The sequence below is a fragment of the Prionailurus bengalensis genome, chromosome B4 (assembly GCF_016509475.1).
Source record: "Prionailurus bengalensis isolate Pbe53 chromosome B4, Fcat_Pben_1.1_paternal_pri, whole genome shotgun sequence".
NCBI classification, from domain to species: domain Eukaryota; kingdom Metazoa; phylum Chordata; class Mammalia; order Carnivora; family Felidae; genus Prionailurus; species Prionailurus bengalensis.
The window spans coordinates 99,926,917-99,951,107 of NC_057358.1; the positions used below are offsets into that span (position 1 = coordinate 99,926,917).

General features: G+C 35.6%; 1 protein-coding gene and 1 non-coding gene across 13 annotated transcripts in view; both read right to left on the bottom strand.

The window, feature by feature from the left end:
• Positions 1-24,191, bottom strand: part of OSBPL8 (oxysterol binding protein like 8) — a 158,384-nt gene that overhangs the window by 28,411 nt on the left and 105,782 nt on the right. For all 12 annotated transcript variants that reach the window (XM_043561542.1, XM_043561539.1, XM_043561540.1 and 9 more), the window contains 8 exons: positions 21,335-21,405; positions 14,477-14,554; positions 12,618-12,719; positions 10,422-10,625; positions 7,590-7,674; positions 6,124-6,295; positions 2,428-2,665; positions 1,629-1,813 (listed from right to left, as the gene is read on the bottom strand). In XM_043561542.1, the coding sequence (XP_043417477.1) occupies positions 1,629-1,813; positions 2,428-2,665; positions 6,124-6,295; positions 7,590-7,674; positions 10,422-10,625; positions 12,618-12,719; positions 14,477-14,554; positions 21,335-21,405 (1,135 nt within the window). The remainder of the gene's footprint in view (positions 1-1,628; positions 1,814-2,427; positions 2,666-6,123; positions 6,296-7,589; positions 7,675-10,421; positions 10,626-12,617; positions 12,720-14,476; positions 14,555-21,334; positions 21,406-24,191) is intronic.
• On the bottom strand, positions 20,464-20,594 carry LOC122474166. The gene has a single exon (XR_006294847.1). It is a non-coding gene; the product is annotated as a small nucleolar RNA SNORA41 (small nucleolar RNA).

A 24,191-nucleotide genomic window follows, 5' to 3' on the forward strand; every position in this document is an offset into this window, starting at 1 on the left:
AGGAAGCAAACCACCTATTTTTTGTACCTTGCCTTTTTCACATACACATAATCCTGGAGATCCCTCCAAACCAGGTTACAAACTTCTTCCTTATATGTAAATGCACCGTATGTTATTAACCCACCAGTCAACTGTGGCTCAATACTTGAGTTATCTAATCTTTTTCTATTACAAGCCCTACCACAACAATCTTGTATATATGTCATTTTGAATATGTAGAGATATATTTGTAGGGGTTTTCCCAGAAGCAGAATTACTGGATCAAAGGACTGACTGCATCTATAATTCTGGTAAACACTGCCAGGTTCTTTTCAAAAGCACCGTGCTGGTTTGTGTCACGCAGCAGTGGCAGCAGCAGCAGCATACAAGTGCCTGCTGCCCCACAGAGCCTTGGCAACAGGGTGTGTAGCCAGAAAACTGCAACCTTTCAACTTAGGAAAGTGGGCATCTCTCAGGAAGATCTCATTGTCATTCATAGGAACCTGCCTCACACTCAGAGAAATGAATTTCTACACAGATAAAAGAACTATAATATATAAAGCAAAACTGGAGTATAAAAGCTTTTGGATTTTGGTCACTGTGATCGATAAAAAACAGTATCTTTTTGTTTGAATCTACACTTTTCTTATTTTGAGTGAGATTTACACATTTAAGCACTGTTTCTACTCATCTTTGAAGTACCTGGTCATTTCCTCTACTCCTTTTTCTATTAAGTTGCTGGTCATTTTCATTAAATTTCTAAGAGCCCTTTTTATTTTAGGGAGATTAACAATTTGAGTATGCCTTAATTTGCAAAAAATCTCCCAGTTTTTCAATTATCTTTTGATTCAGCTTATGACTTTTGCAACGTTCACTAATGCAACTAATAGCCTAATAAAGCAACTAATAAATTTAATACAGATATTGATAAAGAATCTAAAAGCCAGGCCACAGGACCAGAACCTAGCATCTCAGAACACGCAGTGTCTTGAACAGCTGGAATGGGGGCAGCATGTGAAACCTGGAAAGGTATACATAAAGTTGATGTCTTTTACTGGTTCCCCAAGAAACCGCTGGGAAAGAGATCGGCAGCTCCTCCTCCACCTCCTTTACGCCTGCCTTCCCCAGAATTACATCCAGGATCAGCTGGCAGGAAACAAAGCAAAGATGAAACTGGGGATTTATACCGTGAGCCAGCAACTGGCGGAGCATTCTGGTTGTGGAAAGCAGCACATCCCTCATGAGCATGCAGACAGGATAAGCACAAACAGAAGCACAAGCCCCAGGATGGGACTTGAACAAGAGCTTAGGTGACCTGGGGGAGAACAAGGAACGCTACCACCTCTCCCCATGTTAGGTCAGGAAACAGGTCAGGGAGCCTGTGAAAGCAGTACTGTCTGTCAGGTAAGGGATAGACTCCTTGTCTTCCTCACACTTGTGATCTCTCAATTCAACTGCATAAGTGGAAACATTAGAGCAAAGTATTAAGTATTCTTCTTATTAAGGTCAACTGTAGAACTGGTGGAGAGAGGGACATCTCATTAGAGCCTAGTTTTGGTAAGGCATAACCACTGTAATTTGTACTCTGAAAAAAAAATCTCTTAAAACCATGAAGCATCTTTCATTTTAAGAAATGAGAATCTACTTACTCAGATAAGAAATCTGCATGATAGTAATAATCTGAAAGTTTATCCAGGAAAGAACGAGGTTCCAAAATAAATGTCGGCAGAACCACCCTGGACAGGTCCATGCCAGGACGGACTTGTTTCAACAGTGTCCAGATAAGGCTTTTGTTTTCTTCAGACACAGTTTCTGTTTGAGAAGCCTCACCTGCCTTTAGCAATTGACAAAAAAATACTCAAATATCATATTTATCTCAGACACATTAGATATGTAAAAAAACAGCTGATGTTGAAATATGCATACTCTGTAAGACTATCCCAAGCATTCTTAAAGTGGGAAATAACTCATTAGGTAATAAGTCTATAGCTATAAAACTTAGGTAAAAAGAGTAGTCGTTAAGAGACATCAAAGTGAAGGATATACACAAAGAATTCATTACAAAAAATATTACATGCAATTATTTTATACCATATTCACTTCTAAGAATTAGCAATACCAGGAACATTACAAACTCATGTGTCCTTGCAATTCACATTGTACCTGGCAATGACATTAAGGAGTACTAGTACTATCCTATTTCAAAAACAAACCTGAAGAAAATGTAAACTTTAAATTTAATAGAATTTATTGGTACTCATGTGAGTACACATGTTATTTATAAATCCTGAGATATTTCACGTGTATGCAATTTTTAAAATAAAATAGGTATCATCTAAATGTTCTCTTTCAGAAAAATAAGCAATAGGTCAAAGAAATGTCTTCAATTTCAACTGAAAATTTCCAAGGATCAGAAAACTAATATCCCTGAAAATCATAGACTTTTACCTCTCCTAGTTCTTCATGGCTCTGTTCAGTGTAGGTAGTCTCCTTTAAAGGCTCCACGGGCTCAGGTTCGATATAAGAGTCATCTTGCCTTTCGGATGTATCTGTGTCACTTTCTTCACTTTTCCCCATCACCTCATTGTCAGACTCATCATGTTCTTGATCATTTTCTTTATCAGATTTATCAGAATACATATCTTGGTCCTTAAAATGCTGCCGTTCAATTTCACTATCATTTAACCTTGAAGGTAAGAAATATTAAGAGAAAGAATAAAAGAGACAAAGAATATTTAATTTATAAATCAGAATGATATGAACATTTATTCAGAATTTGAGTGTCAGGCACTGTTCTGTGTTTTAGATAATTTTACTCAGTTAACACTCAAAAATAATCCTATGAAATAAGTAATATTATTATTCTCACTTTACAGATTAATAAATAAAAGCACAGAGAAATTAAATAACCTGGGAAATATTACAAAAGAACACTCTGAACTCTGCCTCTTTACCATTTAGGGCAAAAAGCTTCCAACAGTAAAGTTTTGGACTTTGCCTTGCTAGATTCTTTTCTTGGTTTTACAAACATCATCACTTGAGCCAACCTGTCACTTCTGGCCTAAAGAAAAACTTCCAAGTCAAGATTATCAGATTCTCAAGTGAACTCAAATGAATTATGACTTTCCCTCTGTAAAGGTCTCTCCAAAATCACTTGAAGTGAGTGAAAATGTAAAAGGTAAGTAATTATATCGCTTTAATACTTGACTCACAGGTTTAATCTTGAAAAAAAAATCCAAAGAGAACTAGAAATGGATATTTCAGTTTATGGAAATAAACCTATAGCCTAAACAGATTAAGATGCTACTCCCACCCTATTCATACAGTGATTAGGGTTAATAATCTGTACAAAATAGAACTTATAAAGAAACTCACTTCCAGCTTCAAAAAATTAAAAAAAACTTTTTTCCAAAATCTTCATTTGGATTCTAACCAAAGAATTTCTAATAGAAATTCATTCTTATGGTAATTATTTTCTTTCTTTCCCTTTATAATCATGTTTTTTTTTTAAGTTTCTTTATGTATTTTGAGAGAAAACAAGCATGCGTGTGAGGGAGGGAGAGAGAGACGGGGAGAGAGAATCCCAAGTAGGTTCCTCGCTGTCAGCACAGATCCCAATGCAGGGATCGATCTCACAAACCGGGAGATCATGAACTGAGCCAGTTAAGAGTCAGATGCTTAACCCACTGAGCCATCTAGGCACCCCTATAATCATATATTTTAAAATAGCAGTCTAAAATTGCTGTCTCTGCTTTCTTATCACCTATTCACTCTTTCATCTCTCATGATCTGGTTTTCACTCCCCTAAATCCACTGAATCTGTTCCTTTAAAGGTAACTAATGACAGCTTAGTTGACAAATCCAGTGGCCTTGTATAATCTTCACCTTCTTTGACTTCTCTGCATTACAGGATTGTGACAATTATTTTTCTTAAAATGATATTAGTGCCTCGGTTCCATGTAACTGTGGTTTGACTTTTTGAGCTCTCTGATCCTTTTTACTTCCTTCCATCTGTAAGATATTTTAATCTTCCTTGACCCTCTTTTATTTTCTCTGTCCTCTCTCCCCTTTGGCAGGCTTGCCAGTTTCAAGCCTTCACCATCATTTGTTTGATTTTCAAACCCATGCATGCAGAAATAAGCTTCAGACCTATGTTTTTTTTGTTTGTTTTTTTGTTTTTTTTAATTTTTTTTTCAACGTTTTTATTTCTATTTTTGGGACAGAGAGAGACAGAGCATGAACGGGGGAGGGGCAGAGAGAGAGGGAGACACAGAATCAGAAACAGGCTCCAGGCTCTGAGCCATCAGCCCAGAGCCCGACGCGGGGCTTGAACTCACGGACCGAGAGATCGTGACCTGGCTGAAGTCGGACGCTTAACCGACTGCGCCACCCAGGCGCCCCGAAGACCTATGTTTTTTTAAACGCTTGGCTGATATCACTTATATGTCCTGGGGCCAATGCATCCTCAACATGTGCAATTATTTAATATATTATCATCTCCCAACATGGTCCTTTATTTTACTATCATCTTATCGGTCACTGAGATTTAAAACTTGTAATCTTCTTTAATTTTACCCACTCCCTGTCCCTTACATCTAGGCAGACTATGTATTTCAAAGGTAGGCCTCCACTTACCTGGTCTCTGCATCTCTTAGCTCATGTTTTGTCATACGGCCAAATGAAAATGTTGCTATGTTGACTACCTTTGTAAAAATCTGTTATATTGATCTTCCCTCTGATTCCCTAGCTGAATGTTATCTTTCCAACTTCTAAATTCTCCTGATCCTGTATTACCCTACAGCATCTCTCCTTTGGTTGTTTGTGTCATTCTTATCTTCCTATCATTTATAGTTGCCTGGCATTTTATAGGTTTTAAACAAAATAAAACATCTCTCCAGGATCAGAAAGCTAGTATGCTGTTGCACTGGATTCAAATTTAGGATCATATCTGATACATCTCCCTATTTATAATGCAGTGAATAATACAGCAAGGTGTATGTCTCATACACAAAAGAGGCTCAAAAATTTAAATGAATAAATATGTGCAGATGAATTTTTAAGATTCCAAAATAAGAGAATTTAAAAATTATCTGGTATTCAATAAAAACAATGGACTATTTACAGCTGAAGAGCTTCAAGGGAAAAATCTTGGGAAGGGGCGCCAACAAACACCCATTCCTAACTTTGAGGAAAGTAACCTCAGTGCTGTTGGGAATAAGTAGCTTCAGAGCAGAGGCTGAATACTGGGGCAAGGGAGGAGAAGTCTAAGTTTCCCTCCAAAGCAATAAAAGAGATTTGAACCTCAACTAAGGTACTTGTTTGTTTCCTCAGGGAAATATTTTTTTTTTTTTAGTATTAACTACAATGAATGTTTCAGGGTATAAAACCACAAATAGGATACAGTTCCAACTTGAAACACCTGTGGTATAACAGGAGCATTCCACAAATACCAAGCAGAACAAGTCAAGTGCCATTACCAAAAAAATTAAAAAGTGCTACAAAACAGTAATAGAAGAACAGATTATATCTCACTATTGTGAAGCAAGAAACGCTTTGCATTTGATGTAATATTTGAGATTGGTCTTGAAGAATGGGATTATGAAAGGAAAAAAGAGCAAAGAGGACTAGAAAACATTCTTTTTTCTTTTTTTAATTTTTTTTTTAACGTTTATTTATTTTTGAGACAGAGAGAGACAGAGCATGAACAGGGGAGGGGCAGAGAGAGAGGGAGACACAGAATCGGAAGGAGGCTCCAGGCTCTGAGCCGTCAGCCCAGAGCCCGACACGGGGTTCGAACTCATGGACCGCGAGATCGTGACCTGAGCTGAAGTCAGACGTTTAACCGACTGAGCCACCCAGGCGCCCCTAGAAAACATTCTTAATGGAGGGAACACCATGTATAAAGAAAAGGTATGTATTTGGGAAAGAACAACTACTTCACATTAGCTGAAATAAAGGAAATAACTTTCTATACCTTATTACAGCAAATAAGCAAATGGTAAATCAGGCCTCAGACCATATAATGGGAAGAAAACAGCCACGTTCAATTCTAGATACACCACAAAAATTCTAGGCCTGCCACTAACCTAGTGAATAACATCGTCCCTTCTAAAAATCACCAAATTAGTGGCAATAGCTACTTACTGAAAGTTGTCACCAGTGTGGAGATTGTTAGCACGTAATAAGCCATACAAAGTCACATGTGTGCTCTCTGATGAAATGCTCAGGTCATGTTCCTTTCCTTCTCTGATCATTGTACGTTTAAGAAGACTAGAACATTTCAAGGCCAACTCCAAAGCATCCATCCAGCACCTTCCTAGAAGAACACAGATTCATAAGCAATATAGTTCAAGAAACTATAAAAACAAGGATCCATCTTAATTTAATACTGTTAACCTTTAAGCATACTATTATTTCTTTGAGAAACATTCACTGGAAAAGTTCACGTGAATATAAAATCTTGCAAGGATTTTTTAATGCAGTTTTTCAGTTTAGCAAGTGCTTTTCACAGACCAAGCATCTAAAAACCACGGGTAAATGAACAGTATATAGAACACATTAGAAAGTACACCTAATCTAAAATAAACACACTTTACTTCTAAAATCTTAGAACATTAACAGGTAGTATAATTCGTAGCTACCAACGAAGGTACAGAAAATACACTAAAGGGGTTATGCTTCTACTATAAACAAACTTGTCAAATTAATATTTTGTTTCTGATAAAAGGTCTAACCTCAGGTTTACTACCCTCCACTTTACTTATAGGTACGAAAATCTGAAGTCATGGAAATAAATGCCTGTACAATATTGTCATTAACTGCTGCATTAGTAGAAACACTAGTAACTTTATTTTTAAATTAAAATTTAGAACTGTATTAGCAAAATAAAAGTTAGTTGCTCTTAAAATGTATATATATATTTCCATATCTGTTGAAAACATCAGCCAAGTAAAATGCTTTTCATAACATAAGCTTGTGCCTATGACATTTTAAAAATAGTCATCAGGTAAAAGTAAACTCTAAAAGGTTACAAGATTCTCTAGGTTAAGTTAGTCTAAACTATAAAATATAAAAGTGAGGAAGAAATCCATTATCAATTATTAAGGTTTTAAAGTTAGTGTGGCTTTCCAATTAAATAAATTTTACCCTCTCCATATTGCTTCAAGAATTAAATATTAAGTTACTAACTGCAGAAAAATTTGTATTTGAATCTTCTATATAAAAAAAACTCAAAACAGTATATACGTGTATAAATGTTAATTTTTAATAACAAAATACAAATAATATTAAATGTACCTCTAAAAGTATAAAACCTAGTGAGTTACCACAAAGAACACTAATGAAAGTAAAAAGAGTGTTAACATATCAATGGAGGATGAAGAAGAAAACTTTTGCTAATTCATCACTCAATTATACAGTGCTTCCTTCCTATCAGATTTTTGTCTACAAAGTTAATGTTTTTAGTATTATAAGCAATTTATAATTACAATATGTCTGCTCCAGTACCATACTAAAGAGATTTTCCCCAAAGGAAAATACACAGTGGCATATAAAATAAACCCTTAAAAAAAATGAGGGCCGAAATCAAATCCATCAAAATCTGTATTTACCATCTGACTCTGAAGTAGCTCGGATGATCAAGTAACTGCTAGGTAAGGGTTGAGTTATAGATCCAACTGCTTCACCTTTGGGGCCCTGAAAAGCAAAGCAAAGCAAAGCAAAGAAAAGGTGTACAGTTCATATTATGAAATCTCAACTTCATATTATCCACTATTACCTATAATAATCTAAAAGCAAACAAGCTTTAATTTTATGCTTAAAAAATATTAGGTAAAGTTTTAAGAAAGTAAGTATTAAGGAAAGTTTTCCTCCTCCAACAAGTATACATCTTTTATAGAAAGTTGAACAACTTAGAGCTATCATTAAACATGATCTCTATTTATGGTTCACATAGTAAAGAAAAACCTGCAACTTATTATACTAGACCAAAGTTTAACAGAGAATTTCCATCCAAAAGTTACTAAGTAATATTAAATTTCTAGAGGCCTAAAAAAAACCTGGAAATAAAACTTATAAGAAAAAGAGAAATGAATTTTGAATAGGTCTAGGGGAAAAAAAATCTGTTTTACAACCATTGATATACTTGTTATAAAATACTTGTTATGAAATACTAACTAAAACAGTTAATTTTATTTTTCCAGAAATAAAATGGAATTTTTTCTTTGTTGTTGTTGGCGAGGGTTATTTGTTTTAGGAGTATACAACACCAAGAACCCTAAATAATTAGTATCACCAAGGCTAATCTTAGGTGAACGCAGTTATTCTTTGGGAAGGAAATCTGAGGATGAACTCACAGTATCATTTTGATAGTAAAGCATAATTTTAAGTTGTAATATCAAAGAATAAAATGAATTTGAGAAGCATAAACATAAAGAAGGTAAAGATTCAAAATGAAAAAGTAGAAAAAGTCAACATAATTTTAACTAATACTGTAATATCCCTTGGGTATTTTCAAATAGCTTTCTAATTTATGGGCCAGTTCCTAGAACCATCACAGAGTAGGATCTAGTCACACTGCTTAGGTTTCAAGCTTGGTTCCATGCTAGAAAAATTTCTTAGGTAAACTCTTTAGGCCTTAATCTCTTTACCTAGGTAACAGGGGAAAATTATAACCTCCTTAAAGGTATGAGAATTAAAAAAGAATCCATATAAAATGTTCGAGTCCCTAATACAAAGTAAAAACTCACAAATATTACTTTTACTTAATCATAGATACTGACTTTGAAGGTGTTTAAACAATATCCTGAGCATATTTTGCTTGTGGAAAATATTCTGATGATTGTCTAATTGTGCAAATTTTCCTCCCACCAGTATTGGGAATTCAACAAATTTGACATTAAAAATTTTTAATAATTTAAAAATTCATTAAAATTCTGGGGCACCTGTGAGGCTCAGCTGGTTAAGCATTCGACCTTGGCTCAGGTCATGATCTCACGGTTTGTGGGTTTAAGCCCTCATCAGGCTCTCTCTGCTGTCACCAGAGAACCTGCTTCAAATCCTCTGTCCCCTTCCCCAGTCACATGCTCTCAAAAATAAATAAAACATTAAAAAAAAATAAAAATTCATTATAATCCTTACAATTCCTAAGAGTAGTAGTAAAGAATACTGTACATAAAAGGTTTTGAAAGTGTTTTTTTTTTTTCTTACCTAAGAATCACATGATATATGGTTAACAGAGGTTCTATGGGTTAAATTCTTTCCCTATGGGAAGTACCATATTCCAGAATGAAACTAACTCTCTAATCCTAAATTTATTCCTGGTATGACTACAGACTACTGAAATAAAGGTTAAAAGTCCAGGTTTTTAAGAGGTGTATGTATACTGCCTAATTAAGCAACACTAAAAAAAAAAAATTTAAGCTGAAGCTATTTTAACTCTATATTTCAATTAGGTGGTTTTCCTTAAGGGAGAACATCTAAACCCTTTATTCATGTATAACTGATCTTCTTAGAAACTGAAACAATTATTGCTTTGTAAGACTTTAACTAAATTCATTATTTCCGTTAGCATATATGGAATGTCTAATGTTTGTAGAATCCCTTGGTAGTTAATCAAATAAGGCGTTTCTATTTTCCTGATTAAGTTTCTGCTTTTATAACACAGGAGTGATCACAGTTATGCTTTTTAGTTTTATTATTTTTTAAATATTTTTATTTATTTTTGAGAGAGCATGAGTGGGGCAGGGGCAGAGAGAAAGCAAGACACAGAATCTGAAGCAGGCTCTAGGTTCTGAGCTATCTGCACAGATCCTGACGTGGGGCTTGAATCCACAAACTGTGAGATCATGAACTGAGTCGAAGTTGGACACCTAACCAATTGAGCCACCCAGATGCTCTGGTAATTGCAAATTTTTAAAAACACACTACAAACTGAATCCCCATGGATAAGAGTTTATAAGGTACAGAGTAAATTTGGGAAACATTTTCCTCAAAAAATTTTAAGTCAGATCTTTTTATAGTTTTTTTTTAATGCTTATTTTTGAAAGAAAGAGAGACAGCTTGCTCACATGCAAGGGGGGGAGGGGCAGAGAGACAGGGAGACACAAAATCTGAAGCAGGCTCCAGGTTCTGAGCTGTCAGCACAAAGCCCCATGTGTGGCTTGAACTCACGAACCACGAGATCATGCCCTAGCTGAAGTCGGACACTTAACTGACTGAGTCACCCAGGTGGCTTAAGATCCCTTAAGTTAGATCTCAACGGTAAACAAAGCCTTTTGGTACACAATTCATTGTGGGTAGAGAAAAAAGAGGAATAATGCACTTGAAAACAAGCAAATTTAGAAGTGCTTGCAGAGGTTAGCAATCATTAGGTTAATTGATTTATCTCCGTTCTACTTACAGATTGTCATCTTTACCTTTCACCTATATAACAGAGTGCTTACCTTCACTGCCCAAATAGACTGCTCCAAAGGATGAAAAAGTTTGAAACAAAAGCCGTCCTTTTTTGATGGACGCTCAATGATTTCACAGGCATTCAGAAGGACTGTTCCTACCCACTGACCATTTTTCTGGGTTTTATAAATCAGTAGCACCCCAGGTTTCAAAACACACCACAACTTGGTCCAACTCTTTAAAGTACCACGAATCTACAGAAAGATAAGTTCATTTAGGAAATAAAGCTGTTTTTATCTTTTTTGCTCCACAAGATACAAATTCAGTAATGGCAAATATCTAAAATTTCTACAACATATACACTTAAGATTCAACAGATTTTTTTTTAAGCTACTAGATGTCAAGGACTGCACAGAAAGACAAAAAGCATGGCTCCTGCTTCTGAAGAACTTAAAGTCTACCTAGAGGCTAGGTCAACAGTTTCAATGTAATGTGCCAAGTAGAATAGAATGCTTTTCCTAACCCTCCAGGCCAGCTCAGGGGCCATTAAAATATACTTTTCCTAGTCCCAAGATTCTCTTCTTCTTACCATCTATTGTAATTTTATTTGTGGGAGTATAAGATTATTCCATCTTTTAAGATTCTTTCCCCTTTTACCCCCTACATCGACAGTACTGAAGTCACTGCCAGCATGCACACCAGGCATTCCCTAAATATTCACTGAGTGGTAGGAAGAGGGAAGAACCTCCTTCGAGCCCCTAAAATTACCTTTTTTAAGTTACTTTGTTCTTAGTAATTACATAAAATGTGCCATTTAAGTTCTTGGAAAATTTTAAAATACAGTTACATGAATCTCTCTCTAGTCTCAAAATGTTCCTCATCCCAGGGTTTAAGGCTATGTCAATAGTAGGTCTGTAACTGGTTTTTCCTATCAATGTCTATTTCTGTCATCTGTTAAAAATGTTTCTATGCAAATCACTGAATTCACAATACTGAAAAGAATGCTAATCTACTTAGAATAAAAACTAGGATTATCCTCACTTTTATTTACTATAAAACATCTGCTCTCTCAAAGCACTTACCTGAATTATGAAATAAATATAGGGCTCCCTAACCCCTGAAATAGGCATACCACAATAACTCTAAACAAGAAAAAGTTAGAAATGGGGAGTTTGGAGTCAGGAATGAAGAAGAGAGAAAATCTTTGAGAAAAGTACATGTTTATGTAAAAGAAACGGAGAGATAAGAGAAGCAAATGGAAGAGTTACCCTGAGATAACATTTTGTATTTGGGACATGTGACAGTATAACATGGATGGAAAATGATCAGAATGAAGGTTATGATTTAGAAAGTCAGCCAGGGGATGTGTTAGGGACACTTTTAGGGGGTTAGCTGCAGAAATCCTATGTCAGAAGAGGAAGCTTAGCTCTGAAAAACCCACATGAGATATACAGCATAAAGATTTCTAAGTAGAGTCAATATAAGTCAGAATGTGTCTTGAGTACAACACTGAAGAAGATCCCAGCACTACCTGAACCAACAAGGAAACTATCATTGGGCTCCCATTTTAGTAAGAGAACTTTGACAAAAGATCTCATAAGGATTATACGTTGGAGGCTGGACCAATGTTTTGGGAGAATAGAAAGCTTTCAAGGCTGGGGTGACTTTTAGATTAATGCCAGATACTAAAATTTCCTGGGAGACAGAGTCTCACTAGATCATTCTTACACTTTGCATTTAGTCTGAAAGATTCCTACCAAAGAAGAATGAGAAAGAAAGAGTGGGATGATAAAAAAGTAAATAAAAGTAAGTGGAAATAACCAGAGGCCAAAAGAAGGTATGGAAACAGCAATATGCATGTTTTTCTGAAAATTAATCCTTTCCAAATAACAATTTTTATATTAACTTTGTTTCATATCTTCTCAATAATGCATGCCACACCTATATAAATACTAATAATTTAAACAGCAAAATTAGATTATATAAATGTCACACAAATCAAAAAGCCCTTTAAAAAGAACTGCTATCCATTTTCAATGTTATTGTCATGACAGACAATATTAAGTTTCCTTCTCCCCATTATGACTAGAACATAGAACCTCTGGGATACAATTAATAGTTTGCCAGTGAAAAACAATCATCCCAGGAGTTGTTTTTGTCTTGTAGGCTTTAGGTGCTCTTTGGGCTTTCCTATTCCTGTAGGTAAACATCCAGCAATTTGAATTCAAGCTTCAATACAAACTGACCTTCAACCAATCAGCCATAACAATAACAGAAGGATCTGTGATTGTACTGAGTAACTCCTTTGTGGCTCTTTTCTTTTCTTCTCGGTAATTTTTCTTTTGCACCTATTTTACAGAAATAATAGAAAAATTAAAAATTCACTAGAAATGGGCACTTTCTTTCCAAATTTTTTAGGTCTATAGAATGTAGAGCATACAATTCTAAACCTCTTTTAGAATTCTAGCTTCTTAGGATAAAAGAACTTTTAAAGAGCTGGTAGGAATTTTTAGAGTTTAGAATCTTGTTTTTCTGATCACTAGCTCTGTATGTTTTTGAAGAATTTTACTTTTAGTCACACAATACTACATGAATCCAATCTCATGGTAAGAATTTCAAACAACACAAATAAAACTAAAGCTGTCTTTATTATACCCTATCCTATTCCAATCCTCAGAACTGACCACTGTTAACACTTCCAGAAAACACTATCCTTTCAGGCTTTTTCTATGTATACAACCTAAAAAATATACAGCTTTTGTGGTTCTACCTTTTTAAACACATTTTTTAAAAAGGTTCTTCTATTCAATATTTTTTGGAGCATTTCCATGCCTATCTCAGTAAGAGCTAATATTTACTGGGCATATTCTGTGCACCAATTACTGTACTAATAAGCACTTTACATGTACTACCTCATTTAATCTTTGAAATAACCTCGGAAGTAGGCCAATTATTATCTTTATTTTACAGATGAGAAAACTGAGGCACAGAGAGTAACTTGCCCAGGATCACACAGCTAGTAAGTCATGCAGGCACAACTCAGAGGCAGACTGGCTCTAAAAGACATGGTCTTAACCACCATGCTATACTGCTTCTACAATTTTTCTTAGTAAATTCTCTCACTGATGGAAATCCACTCTGTTACCAGTTTTTCATTTTACAAACAATGCTATGATTATTTGCAACTGGCAATTTTGTTCTTTCTTTGTACTATGATGTAAGAAATAATTAAGAAACCACAAAGTGGTATTTATTCAATCAAAATATTAAAGTTTTACTTTCAGAAGTCACCTGTGAGATAGTCTAGGAAGGCAGGAGTGGATTAACATAGTCTCATTATTGCTCTGTTGTTATTACACAGAGAGAAGAGTAGTGGAAAACTCCCAGTGATGAACTTCTCTTAGCTATAAAACCTTCCTAGTTGCACTTAATAGTAAAGAAGTTTTAATAATTATACAACCAAAATACTTCAGACTTTGGTCCTTATTAATATTCATATCTGAATTAACAGATTTAAAATGGGATTGCAAATACAAATGCATATAGGACCAGATGTAAGAAAAAAAAAGGGGGGGGGTAAAATAGACCATGCAGGGACTTAGAGTGGACTGGAAAGCATGTTATTTCTTAAGGTCAAGGATCTGTGGTCATTCTGGAAGACAGTCCAAAGGGAGAATTCCAGGGGCTGGAAATCTGAACTTGTAACTGTTACTGCAAATTTTTAAACCATTGTGTGGGTCAAACAAAATATCTATCTGTGGGCCAAATTCAGCCCATGACTTTTAGTAAACTTGAATGTCAAAAAGCATCACAGCTTCCCATCATGTGTTCTATAACACAGTGATATGCTTAACTCAGGTACAATTGTGCAGATACACCAGTCCTCAGCCTCTGGACGGCAAGGTGAGGCCTGAAGCGGCACTGGATGGTCATCAAGTAGCCTTTTCAGTTGACTCCAGTGTGCCACACAAATAATAACAGTTTTTATGTGTGCCTGTCTAACATTATTTTTCTTTCTTTAGGAGATACATCTCTTTCTGTTATCCTACTTTCAAAAGCACATGCAAAGCATAATGTTATTTATGAAATAGCTGTGGAAACTAACCTTGAGAGATTCTTTTTTTGTGAGCTTGCTTGAAGCTGAACTATCCTTCTCCGAGCCATTATAAAGTTTAGATTCAGACTGAAATCACAGGGAAATGAACAAAAAAGAAATAATAATTAAAACCTTCACTTATTCTATACATACAGCATATAAAAATTAATGTTAGGGGCGCCTGGGTGGCTCAGTCGGTTAAGCATCCGACTTCCGCTCAGGTCACGATCTCGCAGTCCGCGAGTTCGAGCCCCGCGTTGGGCTCTGGGCTGATGGCTCAGAGCCTGGAGCCTGCTTCCGATTCCGTGTCTCCCTCTCTCTCTGCCCCTCCCCCGTTCATGCTGTGTCTCTCTCTGTCTCAAAAATAAATAAACGTTAAAAAAAAAATTTAAAAAAAAATTAATGTTAAAGCTATGTTTGTGACATTCTTCCCATTTATCACTGTGATATAGCCTATACAAATTATATACATTATACACAAATTATATACAGCATATACAGCCAAATACAAATTTTCAAATGTCAATTTTCCCTATACAGCATTTGTGTTTAAAAACTAATCCATGTTAAACCCACAAAAGTACTAAAATAAACGCTAATCAGGGGCGTCTGGCTGGCTCAGTCAGAAAAGGATGCAACTCTTGATCTTGGGGTCTTGAGTCTGAGCCCCACATTGGGTGTGGAGATTACTAAAAAAACAGACTTAAAAAAAACCTAGTCAATAAATTAAACCACAATATAAGATTAAATAAGATCATTTGTAAATTTTTGCATTCTATTTTCTAGACAATTTCTAGGAAACATACGCAATTATTTATTCTTAAAACAAAAGTATCCAAAGGAATGTTAATTTTTTAACACTTAAAATATTCCAAATCAAAAAACCAAACCACGTGTATTCTAGCAAGTTACCGCACGTACTGCCCTAATTGCTACTTCTCCAATGGAAAGAAATATATAGATCTTCAGAAATTAGTATTAAAACACTATCTCATTTGTAGTGTTTAAAACCCAATATTCCTAACATCTATTTCTTCCTACCTATCCAGTGCCCCTTGAGTATTATGGTCTTAAACTTGTTTCCAGACTTTGTTTATATTTGTTTTCATTTGATCTTCACAAGAACCTTGAAAAATAGATTTAACAAGTGGTTTTATCTCCATTTTACAAATCATGATCTTCTAAACTAACAATAAATAATAAATATACAGGGATATCTAGGTCTCTTAATCCAACACTCTTTTAAGGAAACTACATTCTTTAACCAGAATAAAAGAGCATAAACATGAAAACTGCTTCTGTAAATCTTGGAACAATACAATTAAACATGTTTAGTGCTTTGTGTTCTATGATTTTCATTTTTATCTATTGTTTTATCTATTGTTAGACACAGGTACTTAAAGTTCTAAGCGTGACTCCTAGTGCCAAGAAAGTATGGGGGGCTTGATCCAAATGGTGGTTTTCAAATGCTGAATTGCCGATGTGCATATCACTAGGTGTGCTCACGGATAAAACAAACAAACAAACAAACAAACAAAAAAACTTTGGGTATAAACTCCCTCACTCAATTTTAAAAACCATGAAGGCAGGGACCATATTTTTTCACCAATGATACCCAGGTAACACCTGGGGAAAAGAAAGGGCTCACCAAATACCTGATGAATTAATAAAATGAAAATTAAACTAGCATTTGCAACTCACTTCTTTTACCTCTCCTGAAAATGCCTCTGCTACTAGGTATAAAATATGGGTTATTACAGTGGTGGTAATAATAACTGGCTGAACTAGACAGAAGAGAACTACAAACTACTGGAGGTGGGGGTTAACCCAATTAAATTTTTGTTGAAGTCACTCCTTTCAGGACTAGACTTGAAACACCATACAATTTACTCTGAGAATGGCACAGATTATGATATCAAAACAATTTTACAAAATTCCTCAAGCCAAACAGGTCTCTGTCTTCTTCTTGCCGCTGAGAACCCAAGGATGGCAAAGGTACTGTCAGAAGAACAGGATGATTTCTATTTCCCCCAGCTTAATAGGAAAATGTGTATTATAATGTACTTCTTAGATACTGGTAAATGAAGAATTAATGCTAATGAAAATTAATGGCTACTTATTCTTTACCAAAAACTATTCTAAATACTTCATCCTCACAGCAACCCTATGAGATAGTAGTAGGATCTCCCCTTTGCTAATAAGGAAACCAAGACTAACCAACCAAAAATAACTTCCCAAAGTCATAGAGGCAGTAAGTAGATAAGCTGGGATTTGTTCCCTGGTCTACCTAATTCCCAGTCTCAGGCTCTTGGCCACCTTTTTAATGATTTATCACCTTTTAAAACTATTCACACAGACTCTCAGCCAGACTCAAATTTAAGATTTATCTTCATGAACAACAGGAGTTAAGGATTCCTTTGATGATTAAATGAGGTAGTGTATATGATGTGTATAGCGTAGTTGTATGTACTGTGTTTCAGGTTTGTAACTATCTCCTAGATTGCAAATGCTGTCAAAAATTTGACCTTTAAGGGGCGCCTGGGTGGCGCAGTCGGTTAAGCGTCCGACTTCAGCCAGGTCACGATCTCGCACTCCGTGAGTTCGAGCCCCGCGTCAGGCTCTGGGCTGATGGCTCAGAGCCTGGAGCCTGTTTATGATTCTGTGTCTCCCTCTCTCTCTGCCCCTCCCCCGTTCATGCTCTGTCTCTCTCTGTCCCAAAAAAATAAATAAACGTTGAAAAAAAAATTTGACCTTTAAATGAACATTATATGAGAATACTTTCAACTTGCTTTGAAAACTAAAAAATACTACATATATAAGGGATGATGATGATGATGATGATGATGGTGATGATGATAATAAGTTACTATGACTATATCAGATATTCTGATTTGGAAAGTCCTTTTAAATGTCCAAGTAAATATATTTTTTATAGCAAGTGATAGGTGATTCAGAGTATCTATAGATGGGCAGATGTACGGCTGAGGGGAAAATCAAGTCAATAAATAGATCTTGGCTCAAAAACCCACTATCCTTGTAACAGGATTCCTTTTATCCCACTAGACACAGTACCCTTGCTGGTAACTCCTTCTGTTGAGATGGACAACATTTCTTTTAGGGGCGCCTGGGTGGCTCTGTCAGTTAAGCACCTGACTTCAGGTCAGATTATGATCTCAGGGTTCTTTAGTTGAAGTCCCACCTCTGGCTTCATGCTGACAATGCAGAGCCTGCTTGGGATTCTTTCTCTTTTCCTTCCTCTCTCTCTGCCCCTCCCCACTCCCCCTCTCTCAAAATAAATAAGCTAAAAACAAATTTTTAAAGTAAAAATTCTTTTAAAAATGCTAACAGGGTGGCACCTGGGTGGCTCAGTTGGTTAAGCATCCAACTTTGGCTCAGGTCATGACCTCATGGTTCATGAGTTCAAGCCCCACATCGGGCTCTGTGCTGACAGCTCAGAGTCTTTTTTTTTTTTTTTTTAATTTTTTTTTCAACGTTTTTATTTATTTTTGGGACAGAGAGAGACAGAGCATGAGCGGGGGAGGGGCAGAGAGAGAGGGAGACACAGAATCAGAAACAGGCTCCAGGTTCTGAGCCATCAGCCCAGAGCCTGACGCGGGCTCGAACTCACGGACCGCGAGATCGTGACCTGGCTGAAGTCGGACGCTCAACCGACTGCGCCACCCAGGCGCCCCCAGCTCAGAGTCTTGAGCCTGTTTCAGATTCTGTGTCTCCCTCTCTCTCTGCCCCTCCCTCACTCGCGTTCGGTCTCTCTCTCAAAAGTAAATAAACATTAAAATAAAAATGCTAACAGGAAGATGGGATGACTTCATTAACTGACTTTTCCAATTCACACTCATTTACAGAATGCATGAGAAATAGAAACCGTATTTTTTTTAATGGGGGGGTGTAAAAAAATGCGGGGGTAAAAAGGGGTGTATTCCAAAAAAAGGGTATATTCCATTGTGCTCACTGGTCTTAATCATGTATTTTAAGAAATAACTTAATCCCAAATCTTATGATCAAAATGGCAGTATTATTACTTTTTGTATCAAGTTCAGAAAAGTATACAGTTAAAATTATGATGGGCTCAGTTACACATACTGATTTTTAAAATTTTTTTTAATGTTTATTTATTTTTGAAAGAGAGAGAGAGAGACAAAATGCAAGTGGGGGAGGGGCAGAGAGGGAGACCCAGAATCCAAAGCAGGCTCCAGGCTCTGAGCTGTTAGCATAACTCATAAATTAAAAAAAAAAAAAAAAATTTAATGTTTATTTTTGAGAGAGAGAGACAAAGTCAGTTATGCACACTGATTAAAGAAGGAATAACAAAACTTTAAGACTAAAATGTTCAGAATTCCATGTGAATGTAGTTTAATGACAAATGTATAAATTTTTTTTTTAATTTTTTTTTCCAACGTTTTTTATTTATTTTTGGGACAGAGAGAGACAGAGCATGAACGGGGGAGGGGCAGAGAGAGAGGGAGACACAGAATCGGAAACAGGCTCCAGGCTCTGAGCCATCAGCCCAGAGCCTGACGCGGGGCTCGAACTCACGGACCGCGAGATCGTGACCTGGCTGAAGTCGGACGCTTAACCGACTGCGCCACCCAGGCACCCCAACAAATGTATAAATTTTAAGATTGTTGTGAAAAACAAGAGACTAGGTTATGTGTTAAAATATTTAAGGACAAACTAGCAATTATGAATCTCTTCAGCTAACAGAATTAACAAGTATTAAACCTAAAGATGGAATCAATAGGTTCCAGCTTGGAAAATAACAGGATGAGTATAATCTTACTTACACTAGTTATCACATTAAGAATCCCCAGTCATTCACTGTAATTCTTTTTTTTGGTTTTTTTTTCTTTTCAAGTAAGCTCTATGTCCAAAGTGAGGCTTGAACTCACAACCACAAGCAAGAGTTGCACACTCTACCTACTAAGCCAGCCAGGTGCCCCTCACTGTAATTCTTATTCAAAGAAAGAAAATGAATTCTCAAATACCTACTATTAGTCAGGTACTCTGCCAGGCACTTGTGGTATCACAGTCTGGGGTGTGGATCTTATTTGCCTTGCACAGGCAAGAAAACTAAAGCCACTTTGACTCTTGAGAGTTAATTTCTCTAAGTTTCAGTCTGTTCACTTATAAAATGGGGCCGATAATACCCGTATCCTCAAGTATCGTTATGAGAGTTAAGAGGACACACAGTAAGCTCTTAATACAAAATAGCTATTAATATCACTGTAATTAGTATCTATATAGGTAACGTATGTAAGATTCAAACTCACACTTTTTATTCTAAAACAGTTCTGTCCAACAGAACTTTCTGAATGACAGAAATGCCATATGTGGCTACTGAGGACTTGAGATGTGGCTAGTGTAACTGAGGAACTAAATTTCTAATTTCAGTCAATTTTAGTTAATTCAAATTTAAAGAGTCATATATGATCAGTGCTGTTGTTCTCAAAGTGCATTTCTAAAGCCTGTGCTTTTTTCATTAATGCACCCTGCTCCAGTAAAGTATGTAAACTTTCTTTTCAGGCTCCCTGCTCTCTCTGCCGCCCACCTCCCAATTTAGAGACTTCATATGGGTGACTGTGATATGTAAGTATTTAAGTATTTAGGCTTCTGAATAGGAACACTGCTCTACTACATATTCACCAATTCTGGCATTAACTGCCTGAAAATAGGTCTTTACAGTTCTATAAATTTCATTGTATTTCTAGCACTGAAGACCCAAGATAAATTATTTCCTCTTTAATTTTCTTTAATAACACATCTCATATAAAATGATCAAGGAATTTCTCATTCATATGTTTTATATATATATGAATTACTATTAAACTTTCATCCCGAGTACTTTTACACATATGATATTTATGTAATGAATACTTGAAAAGTGTGGATAAAATTTATGTAAAATTATATATACATATCATGGACTCTTCCCAATCATTCCCATGAATGGAAACAAAAATGTAGGGTTTTTTTTCATCTTCTGTTTGTCACACATATGCCCACTTCAATTTTGCTAAGAAAGAGGTGTTTAATCATGGAACAGTTTCTCTCCCACAGAGGTATGCCACAACTGCTACATAAGAACAGCTGCAGACCAGTAGCTGTGGAAGAAAAATAAGGGGTTTTAAAACCAAAATCCAGTGCTGAGAATAGCAGAGAATTTACTAGTTTAAGAAATAGGTTTTCTTACAGTCACTGAAGTTTGATTCCACAAACAAAAGCTGCTTCTGCTATTAAACCTGACCAGAAATAATAGTCAGAAGTCAAATTCCTTAACAAATTATAGCAAATCTAGTGAATTAAGAAAGGAAAACCAATGTGTTACACAATGTTTCTCAAATTTGAATATTTACTCTTTAAAGAACAAATTCTCAACAGTAAGAATATGCACAAGTATCCCAGTTTGAGAATCATTAATTTAGGAAACTTTATCTTATTCTATCTAAGAAGAGATCTTTCAACTGCAGGCTACTGCAGGAGATCTTCAGCCTTTGGTAAAATGTATGTATTTTGATAGTCATTCAGATAAACTCAAAACACTTAAGAATTAAAACAAAACAAAACCACACACAAATCCTGAGAATTTATCTGAATGGAACCCTCAGACTTCGGTCTGTTACTATAATAGACATACCAGAAACAACAGAACTCTGGAGAGAACACACTGGTTACCAACAGACTCTATTCCCAAGTAATCAACAGTAGCCACATCAACCCCAGTGGATCATGGTTTAGATAAACCAACATAAAAACATGTCATAAAAATTGGATAGGATTTTAATGTTAGTTCCTCATCTTAAATATTAGAAAAATGCCATAATAATGTATTTGGGGACAGCATATGCTTACCTTGCTCTTTGACATAGAAAGTGAAGATTCATCTTTATTTTGAGAAATGTCTTCCTTTCCTCTGTCAAAACCTTTAAAACACATTGTCATCATTTCAATATTACTATATAGCATGTAGGCATTAGAAAGTAGAGGCATATAAGTCATCCAATTTCAAATATACATTATATTTTATGAACACTGGTATAAAAAGCCTAGACCAAACATAGCGTTAAACTATTATAGTTTAAAAGATTTCTAAGGGATCATACGTAACTTAATAACTCTTTAAAATAAATTAAGGCTTACAAAGGCAATGAAGTCTTTTCCTGAATCCATCAACATCAAGCTCAAGACCTCTTTTCTGTGATCTCAGAACACTTTGTATAAATTCAGGCCTCGTGGAGCTTTTATTCTAGTGAGCTGTTTTCTAATGAAGAATCCTAACTGACAGAAACAACTCAACATACTTTTCACACCTCTTGCCAAATTGGAAACAACTCCAGAACTGGTTTTGAGAGACTAGGGAAATAAATCTAGGTTGAGGGACAGACTTAAAAAAATCTAACAATGTGCTTACTGTGAGAATTACATGAGGATCCATTAGAAAACACTTAGCATTAAAAAAAAAAAAAAAAGAAAAAGAAAACACTTAGCATAGCATTTTCCACATCGTACACATTCAGTTAATATTGACTCTTAAGATGATCGTTGGCACTAATGCTGCACAAATTGTAAAAAGATAAATCTAAAATACACCAATGCACTGGGATGAACATGCACAGATCCCTGCACGCATGTAACACATTAATGTAACACTGTGCCAAGGCAATTAACAAATCAATGTTATTATAATACAATGAGAGAAATGTTAATACTGAAATTTTTGTGTCAAGTAAAAGGAGTACTCATTTTAATAATGTTCTTTCTACTTTTGAGGGAAAGTATTATTAACTCTTCCCTATAATTATTTGTTCTAAGTCCAATAAAAGCCTGTGTTAAATAAATATATAAATATAATTGTTCATAAAGTAGCACTTAAAAAATCATCAGTAGCACCACTGCCTGAAGCATTTAGAAATCCGTTCTAACATACCAGTGATACCATTTATTCTGCATTTGGTTTATATTAGCTAAAAACAAATCCATTCCAAGTTCCTAATCCAGAGATTTGGTTGAATTATTTTCTGTAATATGAAGAAGGAATCTCCCCCTGTCCTCCCAACTATGGTAAGGAGAAGGATCACTCAAACCCAATACTAGGGGGAAAAGAACTTTCATAAATGCAACATGAAATTTTAAATAACCAAAATTTTAGACTTGAGTATAAAGCAAACTGAAGTTATATATTTACTCAGAATAATAACATTTTGTTAATATGTAATCCTTAATACTAACAAACTCACATAAGTTACTTCAAAGATTTTCTACATATATGTACAAAAGAACAAAATTTTCTAAAAGTATATATTATAAATATAAAAAAAATGACGTCATTTATTCTCACAAGAACAGACTTTCAACTTCAATTTCTCTACTGACTTGGGTTTCAGCTGAATCTAGCCCAATCCATTTATTAGATTAACACCCATTTTGAAGTAGAAACCATTCTACTTTCACACATTATTTTAAAAGCGTAATAGTAAATTAAAACAAAAGTAAAAGTTATAAATCTGAATAGACTTTGACATGCAAATAAGTCTCACAGAAAGTTTCTATGTTAAAAAAGGACAATCATAAACCTTTGTTGTATATTACCTGCCAAACCCAGGAAATGAATATACCACTTTAAAAGATTCTCTATACCTCAAACTTGCCAATCGTTATTTTAAAAGCTGGCCCTGATGACTCCCAAGTTACTTAAAATTATAGAGGGATAAAGCAAGATGCCAAGTCTGGTCAAATACTTGGGAGTTTCAACTAAGGATAAATACAAGTAGATAATCAGCATAATGTGCAAGGAACATACAAAAATGTTCAAAAGCCTTAAAAAGGAAATATTGCCAGATTGTACACTAAGTTTTCAAGGGTAATTCCAAAATAAGCAAAGCAGAAAGTGTCACTCTAGACACTTTAGTCTGTATAAAGCTGGTTTCCTAAAGACGTGTAAAATAAAAGCATATTTATTAGAAGCAAAATACTTCTTAGGCTTTTATTTTCCACCATGTGTGGTGATTCAAAATACTTTAAAATTACTCCTTTATTTTTAATATTTATTTATTTTTGAGAGACAGAGTGCGAGCGGGGAGGAACAGAGAGAGCGGGAGACAGAATCTGAAACAGGCTCCAGGCTCCGAGCTATCAGCACAGAGCCCAACGCGGGGCTCGAACTCACAAACTGTGAGACCATGACCTGAGCCAAAGTCGGCTGCTCAACCAACTGAGCCACCCAGGCGCCCCACTCCTTTAATTTTTTAGAGTGATATTTATAGACAAAATCCTAAAGCCTATGACACATTATTGACCATAATTATTAATAATGCAGAACAGGGGCACCTGGGTTGCTCAGTTGGTTAACTGTCTCACTCTTGATTTTGGCTCAGGTCATAATCTCCTGGTTTGTGAGATCCAGCCCAGTGTCTGGCTCTTCACTGACAGCACGGAGCCTGCTTGGGATTATTTCTCTCCCTCTGCCCCTCCCCTGTTCCTGTGCACCCACTCCTCAAAATCAATAAATAAACTTAAAAAAAAAAAAAGCAGAACAGTTTCAGATCATGACTTTTTACCAAGTTTATCAGTGACTTTAGCAGTAAATGATCTTCCTGCTATTCTCCCTACTGCCTCAATCATAACAGAGACCTATATCCCCATCAAAATGCTAAAACTAAAAAGGCTAACACTTTCAAAGTACAGATGAGAATGTGGAGTCTCTGGAAGT